The sequence below is a fragment of the Panulirus ornatus genome, chromosome 69 (genome assembly GCF_036320965.1).
Source record: "Panulirus ornatus isolate Po-2019 chromosome 69, ASM3632096v1, whole genome shotgun sequence".
Classification (NCBI taxonomy): domain Eukaryota; kingdom Metazoa; phylum Arthropoda; class Malacostraca; order Decapoda; family Palinuridae; genus Panulirus; species Panulirus ornatus.
The window spans coordinates 20,100,317-20,123,742 of record NC_092292.1 but is presented as its reverse complement, the minus strand read 5'-3'; the positions used below and the strand labels follow the sequence as shown (position 1 = coordinate 20,123,742).

The following is a 23,426-nucleotide window of genomic DNA, read 5'->3' as shown; positions in this document are numbered from 1 at the left end:
TGTGTGTGTGTGTACACACATATAATCAAAGACATGGATATATATTCAAGGTTAAGAGACGGGCAACATGAGCGTAAAACTCTCCTGTAACACACAATTAGTAAATAGTAATCACTTTTACACCGCTGAGTTTTTCTGCTATCGTCTTCCTGTAATGTTCAGAACACTACCATCCTTCTTTGGTACATAAGGTCCTATTTTCTCCTTCTCTACCCCATTCCTCAGTGAGGATTCACCCTCCAGGGGTCGAAGAAATGTAACAAAGCAACAGTCAGTGAATTCCACAGTGGAATGATTACAAGTTTCATGAAGACGCAGTCACTATCTTGTTCTTCTTGTTCTCCTTCTTCATCCTTGATGTTATCATTACTATTATCATTGTTATTATCATTATTATCTTATTATCTTATTTCTTTATCATTATTATCATCATTATCATTACTGTTGTTGAAAATTATCATAATCATTATCATTAAAGTCATTCCTCTCATCATCATTATTATTATTGTTATTAATAATATTATCATTATCATCATCATTATAAGTGTACAGAAGATAACATATTTCTCGTGTGGATGTGTGTAGTCATCTTTTTTTATTTTCTCTGTACATTTAGGTGTGAACCCTCATATTTCTACATAATCATCTGTACTGTGCAGTACTAGACAGGTGGAGATTTCTACGTGAGATGACCGGCTGTCTGCACCATGTAGGTCAAGACTACACCTATGCCCGACGGTGGAGCACGTCTTATGAAAATAGTTATCGTCCCTCAGACTTAATCTTTCTCACATCTTACGTTTCTCCTGCTCCTCTCCACGTCCCATGAAGGCTGTATGAATGATACCTCGATTGTATGAAAGATACCTCGGATGTATGAAAAATACTTCGACTGTATGACAGATACCTGGACTGTATGAAAGATACCTCAACATACCACGGTTGTTTCATGGAGAGCGTCCAGTTGCGTGCAGGATTTGGTTCTGTTTGACCTTTGACACAATTCGGACGGTGCGCTCGTTGGATTCCTCACAATCCAGGCTTAGCGTAATTGAGCTTTTGTAGAAAGGACTTCCAATCTGAACCTCAAGTCTGGCTATGAGTTTATCTCCGCTAATAAACTTCCTTAATTGTACGACCCGCTGGCTACCCCTTGATCTATGCCTACCCCTGCAGAAGGAGGACCTTGCCGGAGGAAGAGACGGTCACTCTTGAGCAACCAGCTGACTGATCATTTGTGTGACTCACTTTTTTTTTTCTCTTCAAACTAAAGCAGGTTTGTACCCAGCCTTTCATGGGAACGTGTGTCTCTATTCAAGGTGAAAGTACACACACACACACACACACACACACACACACGCACACTGTATCACTCTCCTCTCTCATCTCCTCATTCCTTTTCCTACCACTGGCACTCATCGTCTGACATAATCGTTGTAGTTTAGCGCTACGTGATTAATTATCACAGGAGGCTCTCATTGTTCCTTGATTAAAGATTGCGAGAGATGAAAACTTCAGAACAAAGTTAGGGCATCTGGATGTCTACAGCAAGATACCCCATGATTCTTTTGCATCTTAGTTCCTATGCACCAAATGCACACAGTATACATTCTTTATAGCCGAAGGCAGGGTTCTTAGATGCCCTAGATTTAGATAAGGCATAGAATAACTGTATTCTTATCTAAGAAATTAAAAATGGGCAGAGAAATGCTAAGAAACCTGACCTAATTCTATATAACTAGCAGGTTAAATGTTGGCTAAGAAAGGAAGGAAAAAGCCTGTTCTCAGTAGGCCACAGTAGGTAAATAGAAAAATTGCTGTTCATGTCAGATGTGCTCCGCGCTCAATAGTGTCTATAAAAACAGAGATGATAGTATAATGACAACCTCGACATTTGTTTCCAGAGATCATCAGGTCAAGGAGAGGCCCGATCACAAATCATCACAGCGTTCACAGCCGGCAGCTGTTGGCAGACGTCCTATAAATAGAGTTGTCTACGGTGCTACAGGCATCAGAAGCTGATAGAAACAGACAGCATGAAGTTCGTAAGTGCCTTAGTTCCCTTGGTCAAACAAACTGAGATTTCATCGTAATTCATGTATAGAAATTGTGGGAGGATTTATGAGGCGGGAGTATAAAAGCCTCTGTAGCTCATATTAATAGTCTGTACATATTGAATTACCTCATTTAGTCTGATACGAGAAAGATGATAGTAATGATATAAAAAGGTTGTATTCCTAAAGACCTCCATTGATATTTCACACAGCATATTTGTTTCTCCTCTATGCATGTTAGATATGAAAGTGCTTTCACTTAGCACTATCGTATGCATGGCACATCTCGAACTGATCATGAACAGATTTAATTACAACCTGCCTGTGTTGTGCAGGTGATCTTCGCCATGCTGGCCGCCGTGGCCGCCGCCGCCCCCGACTACACTTCCCACTCCCGCGAGGCGGCCATCCTCAGGGACGACCGTGTCATCGAAGACGACGGTACATACAACTTCAACATGGAGTCTAGCAACGGCATCGTCGTCTCAGAGTCTGGCGCTCCCGGAGCAGAAGGCGCCATCGCCAGCTCCGGATACTTCTCGTGAGTGCTAGATTCCCATATTTTGTGTCTGTGAATAATCCAATAGTAAGACAGGTTCCTTTTCAAAATGCTTTTCTTTCCTATTATAATGGATCTTTTTAACTTATACTTCGTATTTCTAGCTATGTTTCTCCTGAGGGTGTCCCCGTCAATGTAAAGTTCATCGCCAACGAGAACGGCTTCCAGCCCGAGTCTGACCTCCTGCCAGTGGCTCCCGAGTTCCCCCACCCAATCCCTCAGTTTGTGCTGGACCAGATCGCCTTCGCCGCTGAGGAGGACGCTGCCCGCGCTCGCGGTGAGTCCAGGTCACCATCCGGTAGATATAGTGCACCTTAGTAAGCTCGTCCTCCAGTACCTGCGATGCTCTCCAATAAAGACTTCCTTATTGGAGACAGAGAACGACCCTCGTACAAAAACATCAATTATACGCCGTTGTATAAAATCTATTTATGAACTCGCTGTCTGTATCTATCACTCATTAAAAAGAATATGATAACAATTCTATTACCCTATTGTCAACAGTACTCGGTTTCATTACTGTGTTTTATTTGATCTAAAACTTTTGGTGAATTAACAAATGATTTGAAATCATTCTATTATTTGTTGCATATATATATATATATATATATATATATATATATATATATATATATATATATATATATATATATATATATATATATATATATATATATATATATATATATATATATATATATATATATATATAACCTTATATATCCCTTAGACTCCTTTTACTGGGCTCCCTCGGCTCTTCGGCTATAATTACAAACAGATTGATGACAAACTCTACAGTCAAAAGCTCCTCAATATGATTACACTTAAAGTCTTACCACTGACGCCATTGTACACAAGAATTCATCAGTATTTCATAATTCTCTCTGTCACTGGATGACTGTGGAGGCTTTTGTAAATGAAATATCCACTTATGTTATTAATGAAATGTGATGAGAGTTTCTTGTTCTGGGCGTTGATGCTTCGTTGGGTATTATATCATACTGAGTTAGTTTTCTTCCTTTCTTGAAAGCTACGATTTAAGGATGATGATGATATGAAAAATCTTAATACTCTCTTTACATAGATGATTTAGTGTCCTAAACTATACATCAGTAAGGATTTTTCAGGCAGCCTCCCAGGGCAACTACCATCCACACTTAGTACTGATGATATTGTTCCTAGTACCATCTTGCATCCTGAGTGTCAAAATCACTGGAAGTACATTTAGTTTCGTATGAAGAGCTAAGTTTTAAAGTTAGTCTTAAAATCTTCTAGCTAATTGCACCATACACCTTTCTTGGTCTTTTCTACTTCCCAGCTTGGTATTGTTTCCCATTTCATTCCTTTTCTCCTTTTTGATTAATCTGCACAAATAGGAAATTGCATCATAAGCTCAAACACTCCTTTTCCTGGCCTTCTGGGATGCGAAGAGTCGCCGGAGCCCTGCCTGTCTCCACTACCCATGAAAGGGAGGGTTCAGGCAGTGTCAGTAAACGGCCCCTTCTAATACCCTTGCCCATAATGAACGAACTTTTTGGATTATTCCCCATCCCTATTGTATACCTTATCTTTTTAGCTAATTTTTCATTAAAGTCTCGCAGACGACATCTGTCTGGATTCTTTAACGCAGTTGGGTGTGTATGTACAAGATGCATCAGATAACCTAATAATAAAACTTATCTGATGTTATATGCATTCTTTTATCAAAGACATCCTGCCTACCTTCCTAGCGGTCGACACCTTTATTTTCTTCTTATTCTTGAGTGCTCGTTATTATACCTACTGCACTCTCCATGGCAACTTTCATAGAGTGAAGATTCTTAGTCCTTCGATTGAGATTTGCTTTTGAAGTATCCAGTACATTAAGCTGTCGACACGCAGCACTTCCTGGCCATCAGAGGTTCATCTGTAGACGTGACTGATGCTTACTCATCCCATAAACCTTAATCATACTGAATCATACAGGACGATCCTTCCTACGCCACACCTTCCACGGTACACAAGCTACATATGCAAGGGAGTAGATTTGTTAGTATAGACAGCGACGTAATATAATCGTTACTCATTAATTCATATCTAATGCTCATAATGATGATTATTGTCACCAGTTTCTTTATCATCATTACGGTTACTATTATTGTTCATCGGATTATCAGCGCCTCTATGATGATGGTTATTGTGAGATTTTCGTCATCATTTACAGGAAGAGCAGATACGTTTTGAGATGGAGGGCCTACTTGCTGAGACCATAGCCCCTCAGGGTCTACGACCCTTCTCACGTCAGGGAGATACGACGCCCTTACGTGCGCAGGAAAGAGCGTATGGACCTCCCGTACATCATCATGGTTCTTTTGGGGTCTGAGACAAATATCATGTCAGGTGGGGTCCATCTTAGATTTAGATGAAGCTAAGTAATAAGAGCCATTTCTTTCGATTTCATCATCTTTAGACACTGTCAGCATCTATAGGCGTTGCTGGACTTCACTTGCTCGAGACGATACCGCGCATGAAAAGTCACTTGGAGTACAATCTTGTCAAAAAAAGATAAAAAATCAAACGTTCTACATTTTCCTGCTACTGGAAGTAGCGCATCCTAGAGCTGCAGAAGCTTTCTTGAAAGGTCAAAGATAAAACGAGGACCTTTTTCTTAGATTTTGGTTCTGGGATATATATATATATATATATATATATATATATATATATATATATATATATATATATATATATATATATATATATATATATATATATATATATATATATATAAACTAGTCTGAGCCAGGTACCCATTTTATAGGCCAACCACTACTGGTAAATGAACAGCTGGGTTGACTGTGGACCGACTATCACAGCCAGAAATCGAACCTATGCGTTCGACCCTGGGAGGCCCGTGAATGCGACACGACTAGGAAGGCTAACCGCTACACCACGGGAGTTTATTACAATAAGACACGACGCACACAGCATCCTCCCGAATCTGATGGTGGCCCGTCGGGTGCTGACTGACACAGCCAAAACGTTTGAGTACTTATAAACACAAGTAAGAAAGTATTCTCTTTCTCGCTAGACTTTGACCTTACACTTCTATTCACACACATTTGCCAATCTTTATCATACGTTGCACTTCTCTCTACATATGATACCAATCATTAACATATAACAACATTCACATGAATCGTTATTTTCTTATCCAACAAAAGCATGAATTTATATAAGTTTAATATTAAGCTCAACACAGTTGTTGCCACTTAGATAAAGCGCCCTTTTGTTTCAGAAGAACGGGATTGCTGCCATGACAATACTTGATTATGCAAACAGAATTATCAAGCTCTTATCCTTTTCTGGAAAAGTATTTTTGGAATACTTAGATGACATCTTTAGAAGTGATGTTGGCACCATGTTCATAATGCTTTATAGGTATGTACCTGGACTAAATTCAAAGTTCAAATATCACAACCATGATATAATTATCGGTAATCTTATATGACATTTGAAAATTATTCTTGAGTCTGGACATATCATGTAACGCGTGTGCATCCGATGACCTTAGAGAAAGGTTTTTGTTGCATGTTATAGACGTAATTCAGAGCACTGGATACACAGCGTGCTGCCCCAAGACCCGGAAATCACCCGGAGATTAGTTAAAACCTGCAAGACTCGGTTCCGGTCATGCAGCAACGTGCAGCCTGCATTATCCGGGTCCGGCCATGCAGCAAGGCTGCAGTAGGGTGCCGCCTCCTTGACCCGGGTCCGGTCATCTACTTGACCCCGTTCCAGCCATGCAGCAGGAGTTAGGAGGTAGGGTGCAGCCTACATGACCCAGGAGCAGGCAAGCAAGCAGTGGGTGACCTTGCTTTTAGGGGCGATACTCGCTCCGTGTCAACAACATGTTTTTACTCTCATTTTCTTCGTTAAGTGAACCAGGTTAATAGAGAAGCCCGGAGCTAAACTATCCCCAACAGTTGAGATGGCCTATTGCACCTGATGAGGTAGACTGTCTCCACGAGACATGTAGTGCTTTATGTATAGAAAAATTACGTGTTACATAAAATTATATGAACTCCTAGTGAATTGTGATTTCACCTTAACAACTATCATCAAAGACTATTGTCATCAATATATATATATATATATATATATATATATATATATATATATATATATATATATATATATATATATATATATATATATATATATATATATATATATATATATATATATATATATATATATATTCATACGAACAAAGTGCATATGACTATTCGAATACTATGTGCTCGAATACCCTTCATCTCACGTTGGTGATCAACGGGGTCTACACCGGTCTTTCCCCTATTAAGGGGCGATCATACCTTAGAGGTATCGCCTGTTGCACGGGGGTCCCGGGTTCGATCTTGGCTGTTGGAGGTTTGTATGTTCTATGAAGGTGCGCGTTCATATGCACTTGTTCGTATTCATATACCTCCGCGTTGTACAGTTATGTTCGGTGAAATGCTATCTGCTGGCTATGTGAGCCTGATGGGAAAAGACCGGTGTAGACCCCGTTGCTCACCAACGTGAGACGAAGAGTATTCGAGTACATAGTATTCGAATAATCATTTCCCTATTAAGGGGCGATCATAGCCTAGCAGCAGCGCTCCCGCCTGTTGCAGAGAGGTCCTGGGTTTGATCCTGGCTGTCGGAGGTTTGTATGATATATGCATTTAATGTTAGTATACTTGGACATAGAATTTTTATTCAGTCATGTCTCATCATTGATTATAGCACAATTTACGCTAATGAACTGTTTTGTTTTCTGATTTTCTGATACATGTTCCTTGTTATTGAGAAAGCTGGAAAAATAAGTTACCAAGGTTCATTTTCACTAGATTTTCTGTAGTTACACAGTGGACTTTCGCCTTTCTTCTGGCATCGTCAGACATTTAAGAATTAATCTAACAAAATCTTGAAAAGACTAAATAGATTAATCCTGAGAGGGAAACTAGAATCCTAGATCTCACAGCTTTCTTCACGAAAGAATTTTTAGAGTCAAGAATTAAAGAAAGTGTCGCGCGTCGGAACAGAACATGAATAATGGTACTTTAACCTTCAAATTAAGAGTCAAATGAGCTTTTAAAACTAAACTTTACCTTGTAAAGTGTAACTGGCAACTGAATGCAGGTCGAGGTTTGCTATATATACACTGGGTGGGGATGGTAGAGCATGCAGTCCTCTCGTGCTCCATCCAACATGAAGTTTGTAAGTTAATGATTTAAACTAAGACTTCCTCAGTGTTCCATCTACACTGAAGATCCATCACAGAGTCATGACTGAAAATTGATTTTTTTGTGTATATCACATACTTAGATGCTTCAAAAACATATCTACCGTTTCTGTTACGTTCTAAAGTGCTTGACAGATGAAAAAAGTAGGATAGTTACCGTAAATGTTTATCATCTCAACACAGGACATAAAATCAACGTTTTATGATACGTATCACCCAAACGTTAATGGTCTTTACAGTAAGTTATATCCCTAACTGTGTTTATTATCATGAACGATGAAGTAGCTTGTTACTAACCTTCTGATATCATGTGAAGTAAACTTACTCTGGCATCCATGTTTCTTGGACAGGTGGTCCTCTCCATGCTGGTCGCTGTGGCCTCAGCCAGCAGCCTCTACGAAGCCCCTTCGGCTCGCCATGACTCCTTGGAAGTGGTACCCATCCTGAAACACGAATTTAATGCTGATGACGACGGCAATTACAACCTGGAGGTAGAGACTGGCAACAACATCGCTGTGTCAGGGTCCGGCTCTGCCAGCGGCCCCGATGGCTCCGTGGTCGTGGCTGGACAATACTCGTAAGTATTGTAATTGTTTTCCTATTTCTGTCAAATCTGTGCCTAATGTGATACAGAGGAATCTTTACTTCGTGAGATACATATTTCCTCTCCACAGTTACGTTGCTCCTGACGGCACTGATGTCGTTGTCAAGTACGTCGCCGACGAGAACGGCTACCAGCCTCAGTCTGACCTCCTGCCAGTGGCTCCCGAATTCCCCCACGAAATCCCTCAGTTCGTGCTGGACCAGATCGCTTTCGCCGCTGAGGAGGACGCCAGACGCGCCCGTGAGGGACCCTCCAAGAGATACGATGCTCCATAGGAAGCTTAGTCAATGATGAAGGATTGAATGTCTTCTGAAAGGATAAATGTTACAGACCCACTTTAGTGAGCTAGTATTTATTTCTAATTGCATTTTGTTATGAGAAAATTAAAATTTGCATCATTATATTTTGTTTGATTATCATCGGATGTTTGACTGTGGGTAGCCTGAATCTGTTGCTATGAGGATCTAAGCTAATCATTTCATCGTTGCTCTTGTCGTCTTCCAATCATCTGACAATCTGTGACACAAGTCTAGCTTCCTTAACCTTTCTCATTTGGTTTTTCTGCTTCTCTCTGTTTTTTGTTTATTACTTCATAGCATAATTTCTCTTCCTTCATCCGCGGTAGTTGTTGATGAAGCGACTTTCTCCTTCTATCTTTTCATCATCGGTATCATAAGAGATTCTTCCCTATCACTTATCATTATTCTACCCATTGATCATGTACTTCCTTGCGCTTTGAACTATATTCACTCTTATGTCCACGATTCCACTCTACATATGTCATCTTATCTGACCTTCACTTCTTACTCCTCTACTCGATTTTTATTTCTTGCACTAAACAAATTTCTACTCTTAGTTCTCACCTGTGCAACACCTCGGAATGTGGAAGTAATAATCCCTTGAAATTTAACGTGCAAAAAATGCAATTTCTGTCTATATCTTTCCCTAACTCTTTCTTGTTTCCTGCTGTCAAATGTCAAACAATACAGTCCAATCCAGCAATAAAATAAACATGTTGGCCTAACTGTATCCTCCCTTATGTCTTGGACGGTCAGTATAAAAGGTTCTATAAAATTTGTTTTTCAGAATTTGAGCCTGCTGTGTGTCACAATATATTTTTTTTTCTATGAGAAACAATTTCATACCTACAGAGGTATTATCCGCCACAGAGTAGAGTGCTGCTTGTATACCAATGGTGTTCATTCCTCAACCTCTCTGTTATATAGGCTGGGATCTTGAGACTTCCGGTTTACGAAGTCTTCATCTGTCACCTCCCCATCTACCGTGATCTTGCTACCCTCCCTCTACACTACAGCTCTCGTGAGCACCACCTCTCCACCCCCTCATGTGTTCCAGACCCCTGAGACCTTAACCTGTGACACACAAGCGGCCGGTACTTCTCGTTTCCAGTTTCCAGTTTTTAGACAAGAATTAATTATTGTATCCCTTCTCAAAATGGTGCCAGCAGTGCCAGGAGGAAACATGTATACATGTCTAGTTTATCTTTGCATTTGACGGACCTAATAGGCTAAGGCCACTTAGTGATCTTACCAGTTAATCTTACAATATATATGGTTGGAAGAGAAGAGTCCATCTAATAAATCAAAACTTTCTGCCGTGTTTTTCCTTGACATAATCATCATCTTTGCAAATACGGTTGTTTTTTCCTCCCTCAACAGGAAGCACTGTAATTATTTGATGGTTTCTGAAACTTAGGAAAACTTGTGTGTTTAAGTGGAGTCAGAAGGTTCAAGGATATCCTTACTTGCTCTGTTGAACACCTCCTTTAGTTCTCCCAGCTGTGTCGTTATAAGGTGGAAAACCAAGCGGAGAGGAGGCAATGGTGAGTTTTTTAAGAATATGTATACTCTTCATCTCAGACACAGGGGGGCAAAGAGTCTTGAGATAACAAAGGTTGCAGAAGCAAAAGCCAGAAGACCTTATCAGTAATGGTATTGACTTGTTCCCTCCGGCTTATTTTATTTTATAAAGTAAGACCGAGAAGCGTAATGAGCCGGACAGGCTAGCTGGGTTTGGGGTCTAGTGAGACAGTATTATTGGTTCGGTTGATGAGAACGTTACTGACGGTGGTCCACGTCTGGAGGCTATTGTTATCATCATCATAATCATCATTGCTATTATATTATGATTATTGTTATGATCATCATTATCATCATTACTATCACCATCATAATATTTATCTACTATCATTATCATTGTTATTATTAATAGCATTATCATATATATATATATATATATATATATATATATATATATATATATATATATATATATATATATATATATATACATATATGTATCATTAGGCCACATTCGTTCACACTCAGTCTCTAGCTGTCATGTGTAATGCACCGAAACCACAGCTCCCTTTCCACATCCAGGCCCCACTTTCCATGGTTTACCCCAGACGCTTCACATGCTCTGGTCCAATCCATTGACAGCACGTCGACCCCGGAATACCACATCGTTCCAATTCACTCTATTCCTTGCACTCCTTTTGCCCTCCTGTATGTTGAAGCCCCGATCACTCAAAATCTTTATCTTCTGTTTCTCCTTTTAGAAAGTTAAATACAAGGAGGGGAGGGTTTCTAGCTTATCGCTCCTGTCCCCTTTAGTCGTGGGAAGTATTCTTTCTCCCATATCCCTGGGGATAGGGGAGAAAGAATACTTCCCACGTATTCCCTGCGTGTCGTAGAAGGCGACTAAAAGGGGAGGGAGCGGGGGGCTGGAAATCCTCCCCTCTCGTTTTTTTTTTAATTTTCCAAAAGAGGGAACAGAGAATTGCGCCAGGTGAGGGTATTCCCTCAAAGGCCCAGTCCTCTGTTCTTAACGCTACCTCGCTATCGCGGGAAATGGCGAATAGTATGAAAAAAAAAATATATATATATATATATATACATATATATATATATATATATATATATATATATATATATATATATATATATATATATATATATATATATATATATATATATATATATATATATATATATATATATATATATATATATATATATATATATATATATATATATGAATGTGTTGAATGAAAGATGGGACCGTACTCCTCCCTGTCTGACTCCTGGTTTTACTTGAAACCACTCACTGTCAGTCTCCACAGCCTTGACTTTATACCCTTTTGGATCGTATAAACATTTCTAGATTAGGAGGGAAAATATGTTCAGGGCAAGAAAAATAATGAATATATATATATATATATATATATATATATATATATATATATATATATATATATATATATATATATATATATATATATATATATATATATATATATATGTATATATATATATATATATATTGTTGAAGAGTTTTGATTAACGTAAATTGCTAATTCAAAATCAGTTCCGAAAGAAAATAGATTTTATAGGCCAAAGGTTAAAAAGCACATCGCTCTCGTGAAAGAATACAAGTACTGAGCCTCTGACCTTCATACTGAATGCTAAATTAGTTTCTAGAAGTAACCAGTGTTTCATAAAGTGCAACTGGCAACTGAATGCAGGTCGGCTGGCTGCTATAAATACTCTAGCTCGGGATAGTTCAGCATTCAGTATCCTTCAACATGAAGTTTGTAAGTTAAGAATTCTAACACTCTCTCACAGAGTTCGATTTAACTAAATGTTCATCACATAGTCATGACTACAGTTACCTTTTCTGTGTGCATAATGAAAATCATATCCAACAGTACTTCATTAAGACACTCTCTGTTTCTCTTATGCTTTAGATATTTTTCATTGCTGAAAAGTCAGAATTGAATAGCTTAGAAGTTTATTACCGTATCACCAGGAGGTATGTACATATTTCAGAACATGACGGCTTTGAAGGTAAATGGTCTCTAACGTGAGATACGTTCTACAGTAGAATATGTTACCTTGAAAGTTGACGTAATTTGTTATCAAACTTCCGGATAATGTGAAACAAACTCTCACTGTGGCATGTTTCTTGGACAGGTGGTCCTCTCCGTGCTGGTCGCTGTGGCCTCAGCCAGCAGCCTCTACGAAGCCCCTTCGGCTCGCCATGACTCCTTGGAAGAGGTACCCATCCTGAAACACGAATTTAATGCTGATGACGACGGCAATTACAACCTGGAAGTAGAGACTGGCAACGACATCGCTGTGTCAGGGTCCGGCTCTGCCAGCGGCCCCGATGGCTCCGTGGTCGTGGCTGGACAATACTCGTAAGTATTGTAATTGTTTTCCTATTTCTGTCAAATCTGTGCCTAATGTGATACAGAGGAATCTTTACTTCGTGAGATACATATTTCCTCTCCACAGTTACGTTGCTCCCGACGGCACTGACGTCGTTGTCAAGTACGTCGCCGACGAGAACGGCTACCAGCCTGAGTCTGACCACCTGCCAGTGGCTCCCGAGTTCCCCCACGAAATCCCTCAGTTCGTGCTGGACCAGATCGCCTTCGCTGCTGAGGAGGACGCCAGACGCGCCCGTGAGGGACCCTCCAAGAGATACGATGCTCCATAGGAAGCTTAGTCAATGATGAAGGATTGAATGTCTTCTGGAAGGTTAAATGTTACAAACCTATTGTAGATAATACTATTTATTCCCATTCATATATTTTATGAGAAAATTAAAAAAAAATATGCATCACTATATTTTGTTTTATTATCAGCAGATGTATTACTTTTTCTGTTTTCAAATCTATCGCCATTAGGGATGTAGATGAATCTCTCGTCGTGGTACACGAAATCTCAAAGCAATGTCAGGTTGTGGCATAAGTCTTTGCCTTATGAACTTCTTTACTTGACATTTTTTGGTTTTCCTCTTTCTGTTACTACAATGCTTCCCTTCTAGCTATACAATCACGGTAATAGCGACTTTTTGATCTCAGTCTTTGAGCAGCGGTGTCCCTCAAGGTTCTTTCCCGTAGCCTACTTTCTTTCTATCCATAAATGATCTTCCTTCACCTCTCATGCCATCCCTCATGTCACTTTCTCTCCCCTCCTCATTCCATTCTTTTTCTTGCCCTGAACATATTTTCCCTCCTAATCTAGAAATGTTTATACTATCCTTAAGGGTATAAAGTCAAGGATGTGGAGACTGACAGTGAGTGGTTTGAAGTAAAACCAGGAGTCAGACAGGGAGTACTGTCCCATCTTTCATTCAACACATTTTTCGAGAAATGTCTAAGAATATATATGCGTAAGAAAAGATAAAAAGGCAACATTGGCATATGTTGATGACGTAGCTAATATGATTGCAAGTAAGATAGGCTTTCAGGACGCAATGGACAGATGGTCAAATTGTTTGAACAGAAACGTTATGAAAATCAGTAAAAGTATAATGACAGTGATAGATATTCTAAGAAAAAGAAAAGTCTGTAAAGACATCTAGATAAGAAACTACAAGTGAACTTGATCATTAATGTTGGAAATCCTGCAGCAAATGGAAATAACATCAGAATTATCAAATGCAAAGCAAGAGTCAGTAAGTTTATGCTGAGATAAAACTCTCCCATCGAAATGCAAAACACACTACACCAGGACCCATCCAAATTATGGATCTGAAACATGGGTCACTCACTACCAAAATAAGATTTCAAATCCAAGCTGCCGAAGTGAGAGAACTGTGGTTAATCAGAGAAGATACAAGAATGGATAAGATGAAAAACTTCAAGATAAGAGAGGATTCAAACGTTACATCTGTGTTAGGTATAACTGAAAAGAGCAAGCTATGGCAGTATGGTCATGTACAACTAATGGAAGACATGAGATATGCCAAGAACTGCTTGAACTGGATTACCTAAGGAATATATTCAGCAGGATATCCTTGAATGAAACGGATCAAGGGTATCTAGACCCGTTTGAAAGTAGAGGAAAGGCACTGTCAGAAGTTGAAGAAAATACAGAACAGAAGGACAGGAACGAACTGTGAAGATTGACTTGGGAACTGACGATTGACAAATAGGTATGGGGTAGACTTGTCTTTCGAAAGCTGAAGAAACTGTATCCCGTCTTGTGTCCTTTCACATCATCAGTCGCTGTCAGATAATAAGATATTCGATGCTGATTGTCATGATTCATTCTAAATCTGAAACTCGTAGTTATTGATCTTTAAATACCCAAAGAAGGAGAACCCATTTAGTTGAACCACATACGTAGATACAAATCCCACGAGCGACAAAAAGAAATCAAGCTAATATTAATGTTGATTCAGTTATTTGATTTGATCACTGAAAGATATCTTCCAATAAGGTATAATTACCACCATACCTTTCTAGACATCATAAACTACTTACACAAAAATGTACGAAAATGGTCAATGAATATAATGCATTTAAATGAAAGAGTTATGCATTTCGTGAGGTAATTCTACAACATATTGTATGATTACCCCACCAAATACATAACTTTTTCCTTTAAATGCGTTATATTCATTGTCGTGTTGACCAAGAAGGCAGAACTTGTCGAAGCGACAGTGTAACACATTACCTTTTGTTTTGAGTTCATGTTATGAACATAGAATGAGCAGGTATGTACACTTCTGAGAGCAGGAGACGAACCCATGACATGTACATTGTGCATGACTAACCTTGGCCTGGGTCTGGCCTGGCAGCTAAGCGACCTTTCCTCTAGGAGAGACGGTCACCCACGGAAACAAGAACAAGTTAACTTTGGCATCAATGTCCCGTTTTCTTTGATACGTAGAGCATAAATGAACAATGGATTTGACCACTTGTGCAGGCAAGATACGCCATCAGGGGCATTTAGATATCTATTCACTAGCCTGAGTAGATAATATATACATATATATATATATATATATATATATATATATATATATATATATATACGAATATGGAAAGCATAATGCTCTCCAGCAGCCAGGACTTGAACCCAGGATCTTTTGAACTCCTTTTAGGGTGAGGTTTTCGACGAGACTACTCCTCTCCGGTCACTAACGATAATACAACCCCACCGGTTGCTTCTCACCTGTGGCGTAACCACCTGCAGGCGAAGACCGGCAAAACCAAAGGTAAAGGAGGGCAACACGTGGATCAAAAACTTGTTCCATACAGTATGACCTCGAAGCCGAGTGCCAGCGGCAAAACTTTCAACCAGAAAGTTGTCTTTCACGGTGTCCGTAGCAGGCGTCTGCGTGTCGGTTGTTGCTATAAAGTCGGTGGCTTAGGTGGCAGAACCGTCATTCCACCCACCACTATCCAACATGAAGTTTGTAAGTGACTCAGGAAGAAGTTATTTCTTTGTTGGAGAGAGATAAGGATATTCCTATTTATAATGATATTCATAGCATGTACTGCATGTGTAGATAATCTGGGGAAAACTCACATAGTGTCTAATACACAGATATATAAACATATATGCAGAGATATCAACAATAATTGATAAAGTGACTTTTAGTGTGCATAAGTTGGTTATTCAATAACGTTACATAAACTTGTGGCTCCAAGTCACGAGAAGTTTTCATCAGTGATGCAAATATGTTTATATCCCATATCTAAGTTTATACATCCCCGTGTGTGTATAGCATATATCGGGATATAGTCACTTGATAGACAGAGGGTAAAAGTAGAGTTATATTGTGAGGTATACAGCATGAAAGAATACATAACGACCTTGACATTCAACTTCAGAAGTCTAGTCAGATGGCAGACCCACTAACGAACGCTCCGTGTCTGTTACTGCAGGTGATTCTCGCCGCCTTGGCCGTAGTGGCTACCGCCGCCCCTCAGAATTACGACTCCTCCTCCTCCAGCGTCGAGGTGCCCATTCTGAGACAGGACTTTGTTCTTGGGGACTATGGCAAGTACAGTCTTGACTTGGAGACAGGCGACGGCGTCCTCTGGTCTCAGTCCGGCTCTCCTGCTGGTCCCACAGGCGCTGTGGCCACGTCTGGACAATTTTCGTAAGTACTGTAAATATTTTGGTATTTCTGTTGGTTAAATTCTTGCCTCAGATGTTATATGAATATTCTAAACTTATGGAATACATGATGTGTTTCTCCACAGCTACACTGCTCCTGACGGTACACCAGTCAAGTTGATATTCGTCGCCGATGAGAACGGCTACCAGCCTCAGTCTGACCTCCTGCCAGTGGCTCCAGCGTTCCCCCACCCAATCCCTCAGTTCGTGCTGGACCAGATCGCCTTCGCCGCTGAGGAGGACGCTGCCCGCGCCCATGGAAAGGTCTCCGCGTCCTCTGGCAGCTACGGTGCACCCTAGTGGACTCTCGATAAAGAACAAAAAGTACCATCCCACTTAAAAGTCAAATATCAAGAATGTATTGGAGTGTTATTTATTTATACTGATATTTTTCTCATGCGAAAATATAAACACATAATTCTGTATCTTTGTGTTATTACCTTCAAACGTGTAAGACATCCTCAATCCGCCTCTGCATAACTCTGAACATAAAGTCGTTGCTGACTACACAAATGCCAGCAGTTTTATGTACTGGTTTTTGCAGACGACTTTAAGATAGTCATGTTAAGTGATTCATCCACTGTTAAACTGCAGAGGAAATAATGTTCAAGTAAAGAGATTTCCCGTGCCATTCATACATTCGCTCTATATATAAACTGGTATGAACATGACATTAAGACAACAATTTATGTTTATAAGCGGATGTCTATCATCATTGGAATATGATTTAGGAAATATGAAATATATATCTTGTAGCACGTTTGAAGAGGTTCTGTATGATTCAAAGTGCTAATGATACATTTACAAAATCATTAACTTCATTACTGTGGGACCTAATGATATCAGACTTACCCAACTTAAACGTTAATAAGACCATTATGATTGAGTAGGTTCAGGATGAATTTCATCATTGCTAATCTTATTTTGAAAATCTAAACAAATAGAAAAAGAATCAAATATATTATCTACTTAAACAGTTGTCTGTTGCGAATCCTTCACACCGTCATTCAAGTTCATATTCACTGAATCAATGAAAGTTATCCACGTTTTAGCACTCATGTTTCACGGTAATGTTTCACACCTTTCACATTAACTGAGCTACGGTTTTGAATCAGAGTTATGTTTTCGACGGCAATTTCAGGTTAGCAATCTATCAATTATATGTATGATTACCTCACGATCTCTGTGGGAGTACCATTGTTGGCTTCCTCCTCCGTCCTTGTGGACGGAAGGATATTCCTCATCATTAACTCTGTGCTTCTACTGGTATCTGATGACACTTTCATGCTGTCGTATGTTACATGATACATCGTAATGTGGTCTTGTTTTTCACTTACTGAATCAGTTAATGTCTCTCCTGCGTCACGACACATTCAGGAATATTTAACTCTCGGGTTATGTGTCATATATGGTTCACTGAATATCCAGTTCAGGTCGGTTTTCAACACTGGATGCTTCTATTCTGGCTCGTGGATGAGACATTTTGCCTCCCATGAAGGATGTATGTGACAGTCTCAGGATGAAAAGTATCAGTTAAATGGTTAAGGCGACCGACTTATATAACAGGTCATTAGGCCAGGCATCTTTTCTTGTTTTTTTTCGATCGTGTGACCAGATTGTCATCATATTCAGCACAGAGCACAGACAGTATAGGAGACATACTTACGTGTTCTATTTACATGTATACACACACACACACACACACACACACACACACACACACACCTACACACACACATCTTAGCCTAAGCCAGGTACCCACTCATCGATCAGCCTGGAGGGGTAGATGAACACCTGGGTAGGGTGTGGGTCGAGTACCACGCCCAGGATTTGAACCCATGCAGGTCTGAATCATTGCGGGCCCGTGATGATTCATGTCGAGTGTGTATCCGCCTGTCTTCCTGTGTGTGCTTTGTGTATGTGTGTGTGTGTGTGTGTGTGTGTGTGTGTGTGCGTGTGTGTCATGTGGCGGTGCCGTACGAAAACGTGAACACTTGCACGGATAAATGTACGGAAGTCCATCTCACTCTTGTCTGGCAACCCTGACCAGAGTGCCCGGCGACCCATGACCTGCAACTGGTCGTGCAACGGGTGGGTGACCTCCCCCGCGGAGGAGATGGTCGACGTCGGGCAGCAATTTTAATTATCCTGGACCTTACTGACATTTTCTGTGATAAGTAGACCAGTGTGACACTCGATACTGGATGCAGTAATCTCTCTCTCTCTCTCTCTCTCTCTCTCTCTCTCTCTCTCTCTCTCTCTCTCTCTCTCTCTCTCTCTCTCTCTCTCTCTCTCTCTCTCTCTGTTCAGTGGACCTGGAGAAGCTGAGAGTGACTCGACCATGAAAGGAGTGAAATATAAGGTAGGACTCTCTCATGCACGATACAGTCTCTCCCATCCAGTCTGCCGTTCTGTCTGGAGCTAAGCTTGTCTCTACGAACTACTTTGTCCATTTAACAACTCTGTATTTTGACGTCGTCAGTGGAACAGTTGCGCTGGAATATGAAGCATAACGTATCGTGAGACGAAAACAATAGAATATACGTTTAATCAGACGAATAATGACGACATATTTCAGGCTAAAGTGAGTTTACTGATGACTCAAATGGAATGTGGTGAGAAAATAGTTACCTTAGACAAAGGCCCATGGCTGATCACTTGCTACAGAGAGCGGGGTATGAAGTGGCTATCTATGGTCAGCTGTGGAGTAGAGATTATTGTCTATGGGATAATGTTATGGATCATTACACCATAATGTTGACGACACGATGGATGGGAGGAGATACGCTGTGGTATGAGGGTCTTCGATTTTCAAAAAACTCGTATCTGTGTGAATCACACAGCCAGCTTGCTTCATGAAGCTGAGGAATGTAGACCTGAAGAAATTTAGGTACATGATATACTGGATGACCTTGCTAATAACAAAGGTTTGTATTCTGATGGATGGCTCTAAGAAATGCACAGATATGCTTGGTCCAGGCCAGCTCAACAAGCCCTGCAGTTACTGTCATATATTATATGTATGCATTCTTCACCAGTGCAGTTTGAACAACTTAGGGAGTGTGATTATGAAATCATATATATATATATATATATATATATATATATATATATATATATATATATATATATATATATATATATATATATATATATATATATATATATATATATATATATATATATATATATATATATATATATAAAGGCCACATAGGTAGGTGAATCTATGAGAGCAATAGTTCCTAACCTTGACTCACACGGGAGTGATGTGGTCAGTGTCATGTCTTGCCTCCTTGGGCATAATTATTGAGCTCATGATGAGCTGTGAGTAATGAGCAGTCGGTCCATGTAGAAGATCACGTATAATCATGCATAGCATTTAGACCAAATCAAGGTCTACATCGTGAGGGAGCCATCATGTATAATGCAGTGGAGTCAAGGGAGGCCATTACGAGTGAATCTGATAGATGTTCTCGTATGTCTATTTGTTATAATATTACTATGAATGATGTAGGAACATCTTGAACAAATGGGATAAACGTCTGACTCTCTACAGCCACACTGCCCCAAACGGCATTCTCACACGTGACCTCCTGGCAGTATGCTCAGAATTCCCCCAGTCGGTATTTCAAGGCCAGGATGGACCAAGTGGCTATTGTTGCAATTTGTGTCATCTTGGCTGATCTGGCAATCGAAGAAAAGTGAACTTGTACCCTCTAGTCTTTTTAATGATTCTGAAAGCATACTGCAGGAAACTTTTTTCGTTATTTCAAACTTATATATATATATATATATATATCAGCAACCTCACGGTTGCTATGATCTTAAATTCTCTTACAGAGACTTCAGTTCATCTCCACCGAATCATTTATTGACACAAATCACACAGTATGACGAAGATTCCTCAACATTTTACAAAGAAATGTAACAGACTATTTCAAGGCTGGATTTTGACTATGGATGACATCAGAAACACGAGAGAAGAACAACAAACAGATGAATTATGAAAAGCAAAATTCTTTCATACAGCCAATATCTTTAACTGGTCTCCATCTCATCAGGTACAGCCAACCTACTTTGCTCGTAATAAATGTATCTTACTGGTTGATCTACATATTTTTTCCTACGTTTCCTTGCGACATCTTCCAACACACATCAGTGGAACGTTAATGTAGAACATTGCCTTCAGATCCATTTCTAATGAGTAATATCAGTAGGTATTTCTACTGCTCAGAAAAGAAATTTGTCACCAGATCAGATGTGAAGGTGGTGTGAATAAAGATCTTGGTGTTCTAAGAGAGTCCTCTTCATGTGTGAAGAAAATGAATAAGATGTGCATATATGAGTGAGTCATTGATTTTAGAAACTTTAAGCTCCTCAAACTTACCATGAAACTTGGGAATGATGTGAAACCTCATGGAAAAATTTGGCTACTCAATGTGGGCCACTTTGATAATTGTTCTCTTCTTGCACCTCGAAGCTTTGGAACTCTCTACCCTCTCATTTATCTCCTAATACGTATGACCCGGCACATTCTGAAAAATTAAGTTTTTCATTTCCCCAAAATTCGTGAACATTTTTCCTTCTCTCGTATTATTCCCTTTCATTAACCTCAATATATTTCATATAAGGCCCGGCCTTGTTGTGGACTTTTCTCCGCAACTGAAACCTCCAACGTAAAAAGAAATAAAAGATAGACGAATGAATAGAAAGATTTATCTATTGATTGATTGAGAGATAGATAGATAGATAGATGGATAAACATTGTCCCAAACAATATTCACTACACATTTCATTAGTTTTCCGCAAGACCCCTTACAGCGCGGCTCAAAAGTACACCATAACTCCTGAAAGCTGTTTTACATTCCTAATAGAACCATTCACTTCCTGCAACTTAAACACAACATCTTACGAAAATTGGAAGACTATTTTTTCAAACACTAGGAGATAACCTAAATATTACGACTTGTGTGTGTATATATATATATATATATATATATATATATATATATATATATATATATATATATATATATATATATATATATATATATATATATATATATATATATATATATACATATATATATACATACATAAGAAAGAGAGTATCATCATATCCAAAGAATGCTAAATGAAAGTAAAGCTTGATACTTGCTTCACATTCTTTCATCGTGTGTCGAAGTAGTATAGTTGAACCATCCCCCCATTATTAATTAGAGTAACATATATTTTAATCTATCATCCTTGCCTTTATCAGACCGACGTAATTGAAAAGCAAGCCAAGTGTCTGAAGCTTCACCAGTGTAAAAAGATGATTGTTCATGTGAAAGGGGATGACTCACCTTGCAGTCTCTAAGGCTGTCTCACGTCGGAATGTTTCGAAACACCACCTGAAGTGTATCGAGCAAGTGAATCTGACTCTTTGCTTTGGTAATATTCGGATTGTAATTATGTAACCAGACGTCTTGACCTTGTATTTCATGACTGTGAAAGCGTGAGAAAAAGTTGGCTAAAAAGAATTACTGGCAACCATAAGCCGTTGGGTGAAAACCATAAATATTGAGTTTGAATCTTTTCATTGTGGATATCCACAATGTATGTGTAGATGGTCTTTTGGGTGTTTAGATGTGCAGATAGCAGAGGAGAATACAGAGACATTTCAAGAACGCGTTCTGTTAAACCTTTTACAAACTTACTCCTAGTAAAGTTAAGTAAAATAATGTAGTTTCAAACTGTGGATTTGAAATATTGTTTCTTAGGAACAGCGAGGATAGAGTTCTTAATCATAATGTACTTATTCTCAAAGACTTCCAAGAAGTTGAATAGTTTTGATATTTAGTGACATCTGACACATCACGATCATCTTGGTTAAGAAAAAAAAAAAAATGCAATACAAGGTAAACGTTCTAGATAATAATGGCTCACAGTTCAACACTTTAAGTCATTACACACTTGGTGATAAAGAATGAAACACTCGAGAGTTGGGTCAGCGACGGGGGAATGAAAGAGTCTACGTGTGTTGGAGGTGACGCAACAGCACGACTCGAGGCAGTAATTGGACCAGTGACGTATTTCTGTTCCAATATCAATAAGATGATCTGTTGCACACACACACACACACACACACACACACACACACACACACACCTATATACATGTATATGTATCTACAATTCTTTAAAGACAGAGATGACACAGACAAAACATGCCCAAATCAAAGGTCATCCCAGATGAAAGAAATAAAGAGCAAAAGAATGTAGACATTAACCAATGTTCTGCAGGTGTCTGTAGGCCTGACCCATAAAAGTAGAAAGGTTCAAGGAAGAGGAAGAAGACAATAGGAGGAAGAAGAGGATTCCACAGATCGAGGGAAGACAGAGGCATCATTACGGTCAACCCTCCTGTGGTCTGTGTATATTTGTTCTGTGAGAGGAATGATAAGCCAACGTGAGAAAATTTTCACAAACACCATTTTGCAGCTACGTGAAGATTATTGGAGTAGTCTGTATCATGATGTAATTACACCTAATTCATATATATATATATATATATATATATATATATATATATATATATATATATATATATATATATATATATATAGAATTTATGAATCTAAGAATATTTCTATTTTAGTTATACCTAAAGTTCATCAAATAGCAGGACTCACATTACATTGATCTTGTGCTGAACAAAATTCCTCATCACATTCTTTCGTGCAATGATATTCATCCTCTTGAAGTAGTGGTGTTCACATTTACTTGTACATATTTCTTCTGTATTCATAATAGTGCTTACGACAATTTTGTGCTGAAAAAAAGGGAAAAATGTAAATCATACATTGTCGACAGACTATTATGTTTCAGGAGCCAATCTAACTAGTGACATTTCCAGAGCAAGAGGGCCATAGTGATGTAACGGAAATGTTAATCAAAGGGGAATGGAAGATAATGTGCAGCTCAAACACGCAAGCTTTGCTCTCGGAACCGTGAAA

The 23,426-nt window shown here is 39.1% G+C and overlaps 3 protein-coding genes across 3 annotated transcripts; all 3 read left to right on the top strand.

Annotated features, from left to right (window-relative positions):
- The first annotated feature begins 1,909 nt into the window (after nt 1–1,909).
- LOC139747659 (uncharacterized) lies at nt 1,910–13,136 on the top strand. The gene is made up of 7 exons (XM_071660225.1): nt 1,910–2,045; nt 2,390–2,595; nt 2,718–2,930; nt 3,444–3,525; nt 12,058–12,099; nt 12,479–12,705; nt 12,803–13,136. Exons 1-7 carry the CDS (start codon nt 2,037–2,039, stop codon nt 13,005–13,007), a joined length of 984 nt encoding a protein of 327 aa, XP_071516326.1. The 5' UTR covers nt 1,910–2,036; the 3' UTR covers nt 13,008–13,136.
- LOC139747516 (cuticle protein CP14.6-like) lies at nt 7,773–8,884 on the top strand. Its single transcript, XM_071659914.1, has 3 exons — nt 7,773–7,854; nt 8,230–8,456; nt 8,554–8,884. The coding sequence occupies exons 1-3, from the start codon at nt 7,819–7,821 to the stop codon at nt 8,756–8,758; spliced, it is 468 nt and encodes a 155-aa protein (XP_071516015.1). The 5' UTR covers nt 7,773–7,818; the 3' UTR covers nt 8,759–8,884.
- A 2,495-nt stretch (nt 13,137–15,631) lies between the features above and the next one.
- Nucleotides 15,632–16,849, top strand: LOC139747517 (cuticle protein CP14.6-like). The gene is made up of 3 exons (XM_071659915.1): nt 15,632–15,719; nt 16,192–16,409; nt 16,513–16,849. Exons 1-3 carry the CDS (start codon nt 15,711–15,713, stop codon nt 16,724–16,726), a joined length of 441 nt encoding a protein of 146 aa, XP_071516016.1. The 5' UTR covers nt 15,632–15,710; the 3' UTR covers nt 16,727–16,849.
- The last annotated feature ends 6,577 nt before the right edge of the window (nt 16,850–23,426 follow it).

What these genes read in the sequence shown, in the direction of transcription:
- LOC139747659 (XM_071660225.1), top strand. An exon ending in TATCCTTCAACATGAAGTTT is followed by an intron (nt 12,100 to 12,478) that starts GTAAGTTAAGAA and finishes TTTCTTGGACAG; the next exon opens with GTGGTCCTCTCCGTGCTGGT. An exon ending in GTCGTGGCTGGACAATACTC is followed by an intron (nt 12,706 to 12,802) that starts GTAAGTATTGTA and finishes TCCTCTCCACAG; the next exon opens with TTACGTTGCTCCCGACGGCA.
- LOC139747516 (XM_071659914.1), top strand. Translation starts at nt 7,819, where the DNA reads ATGCAGTCCTCTCGTGCTCCATCCAACATGAAGTTT. An exon ending in CTCCATCCAACATGAAGTTT is followed by an intron (nt 7,855 to 8,229) that starts GTAAGTTAATGA and finishes TTTCTTGGACAG; the next exon opens with GTGGTCCTCTCCATGCTGGT. An exon ending in GTCGTGGCTGGACAATACTC is followed by an intron (nt 8,457 to 8,553) that starts GTAAGTATTGTA and finishes TCCTCTCCACAG; the next exon opens with TTACGTTGCTCCTGACGGCA.
- LOC139747517 (XM_071659915.1), top strand. An exon ending in GCCACGTCTGGACAATTTTC is followed by an intron (nt 16,410 to 16,512) that starts GTAAGTACTGTA and finishes GTTTCTCCACAG; the next exon opens with CTACACTGCTCCTGACGGTA.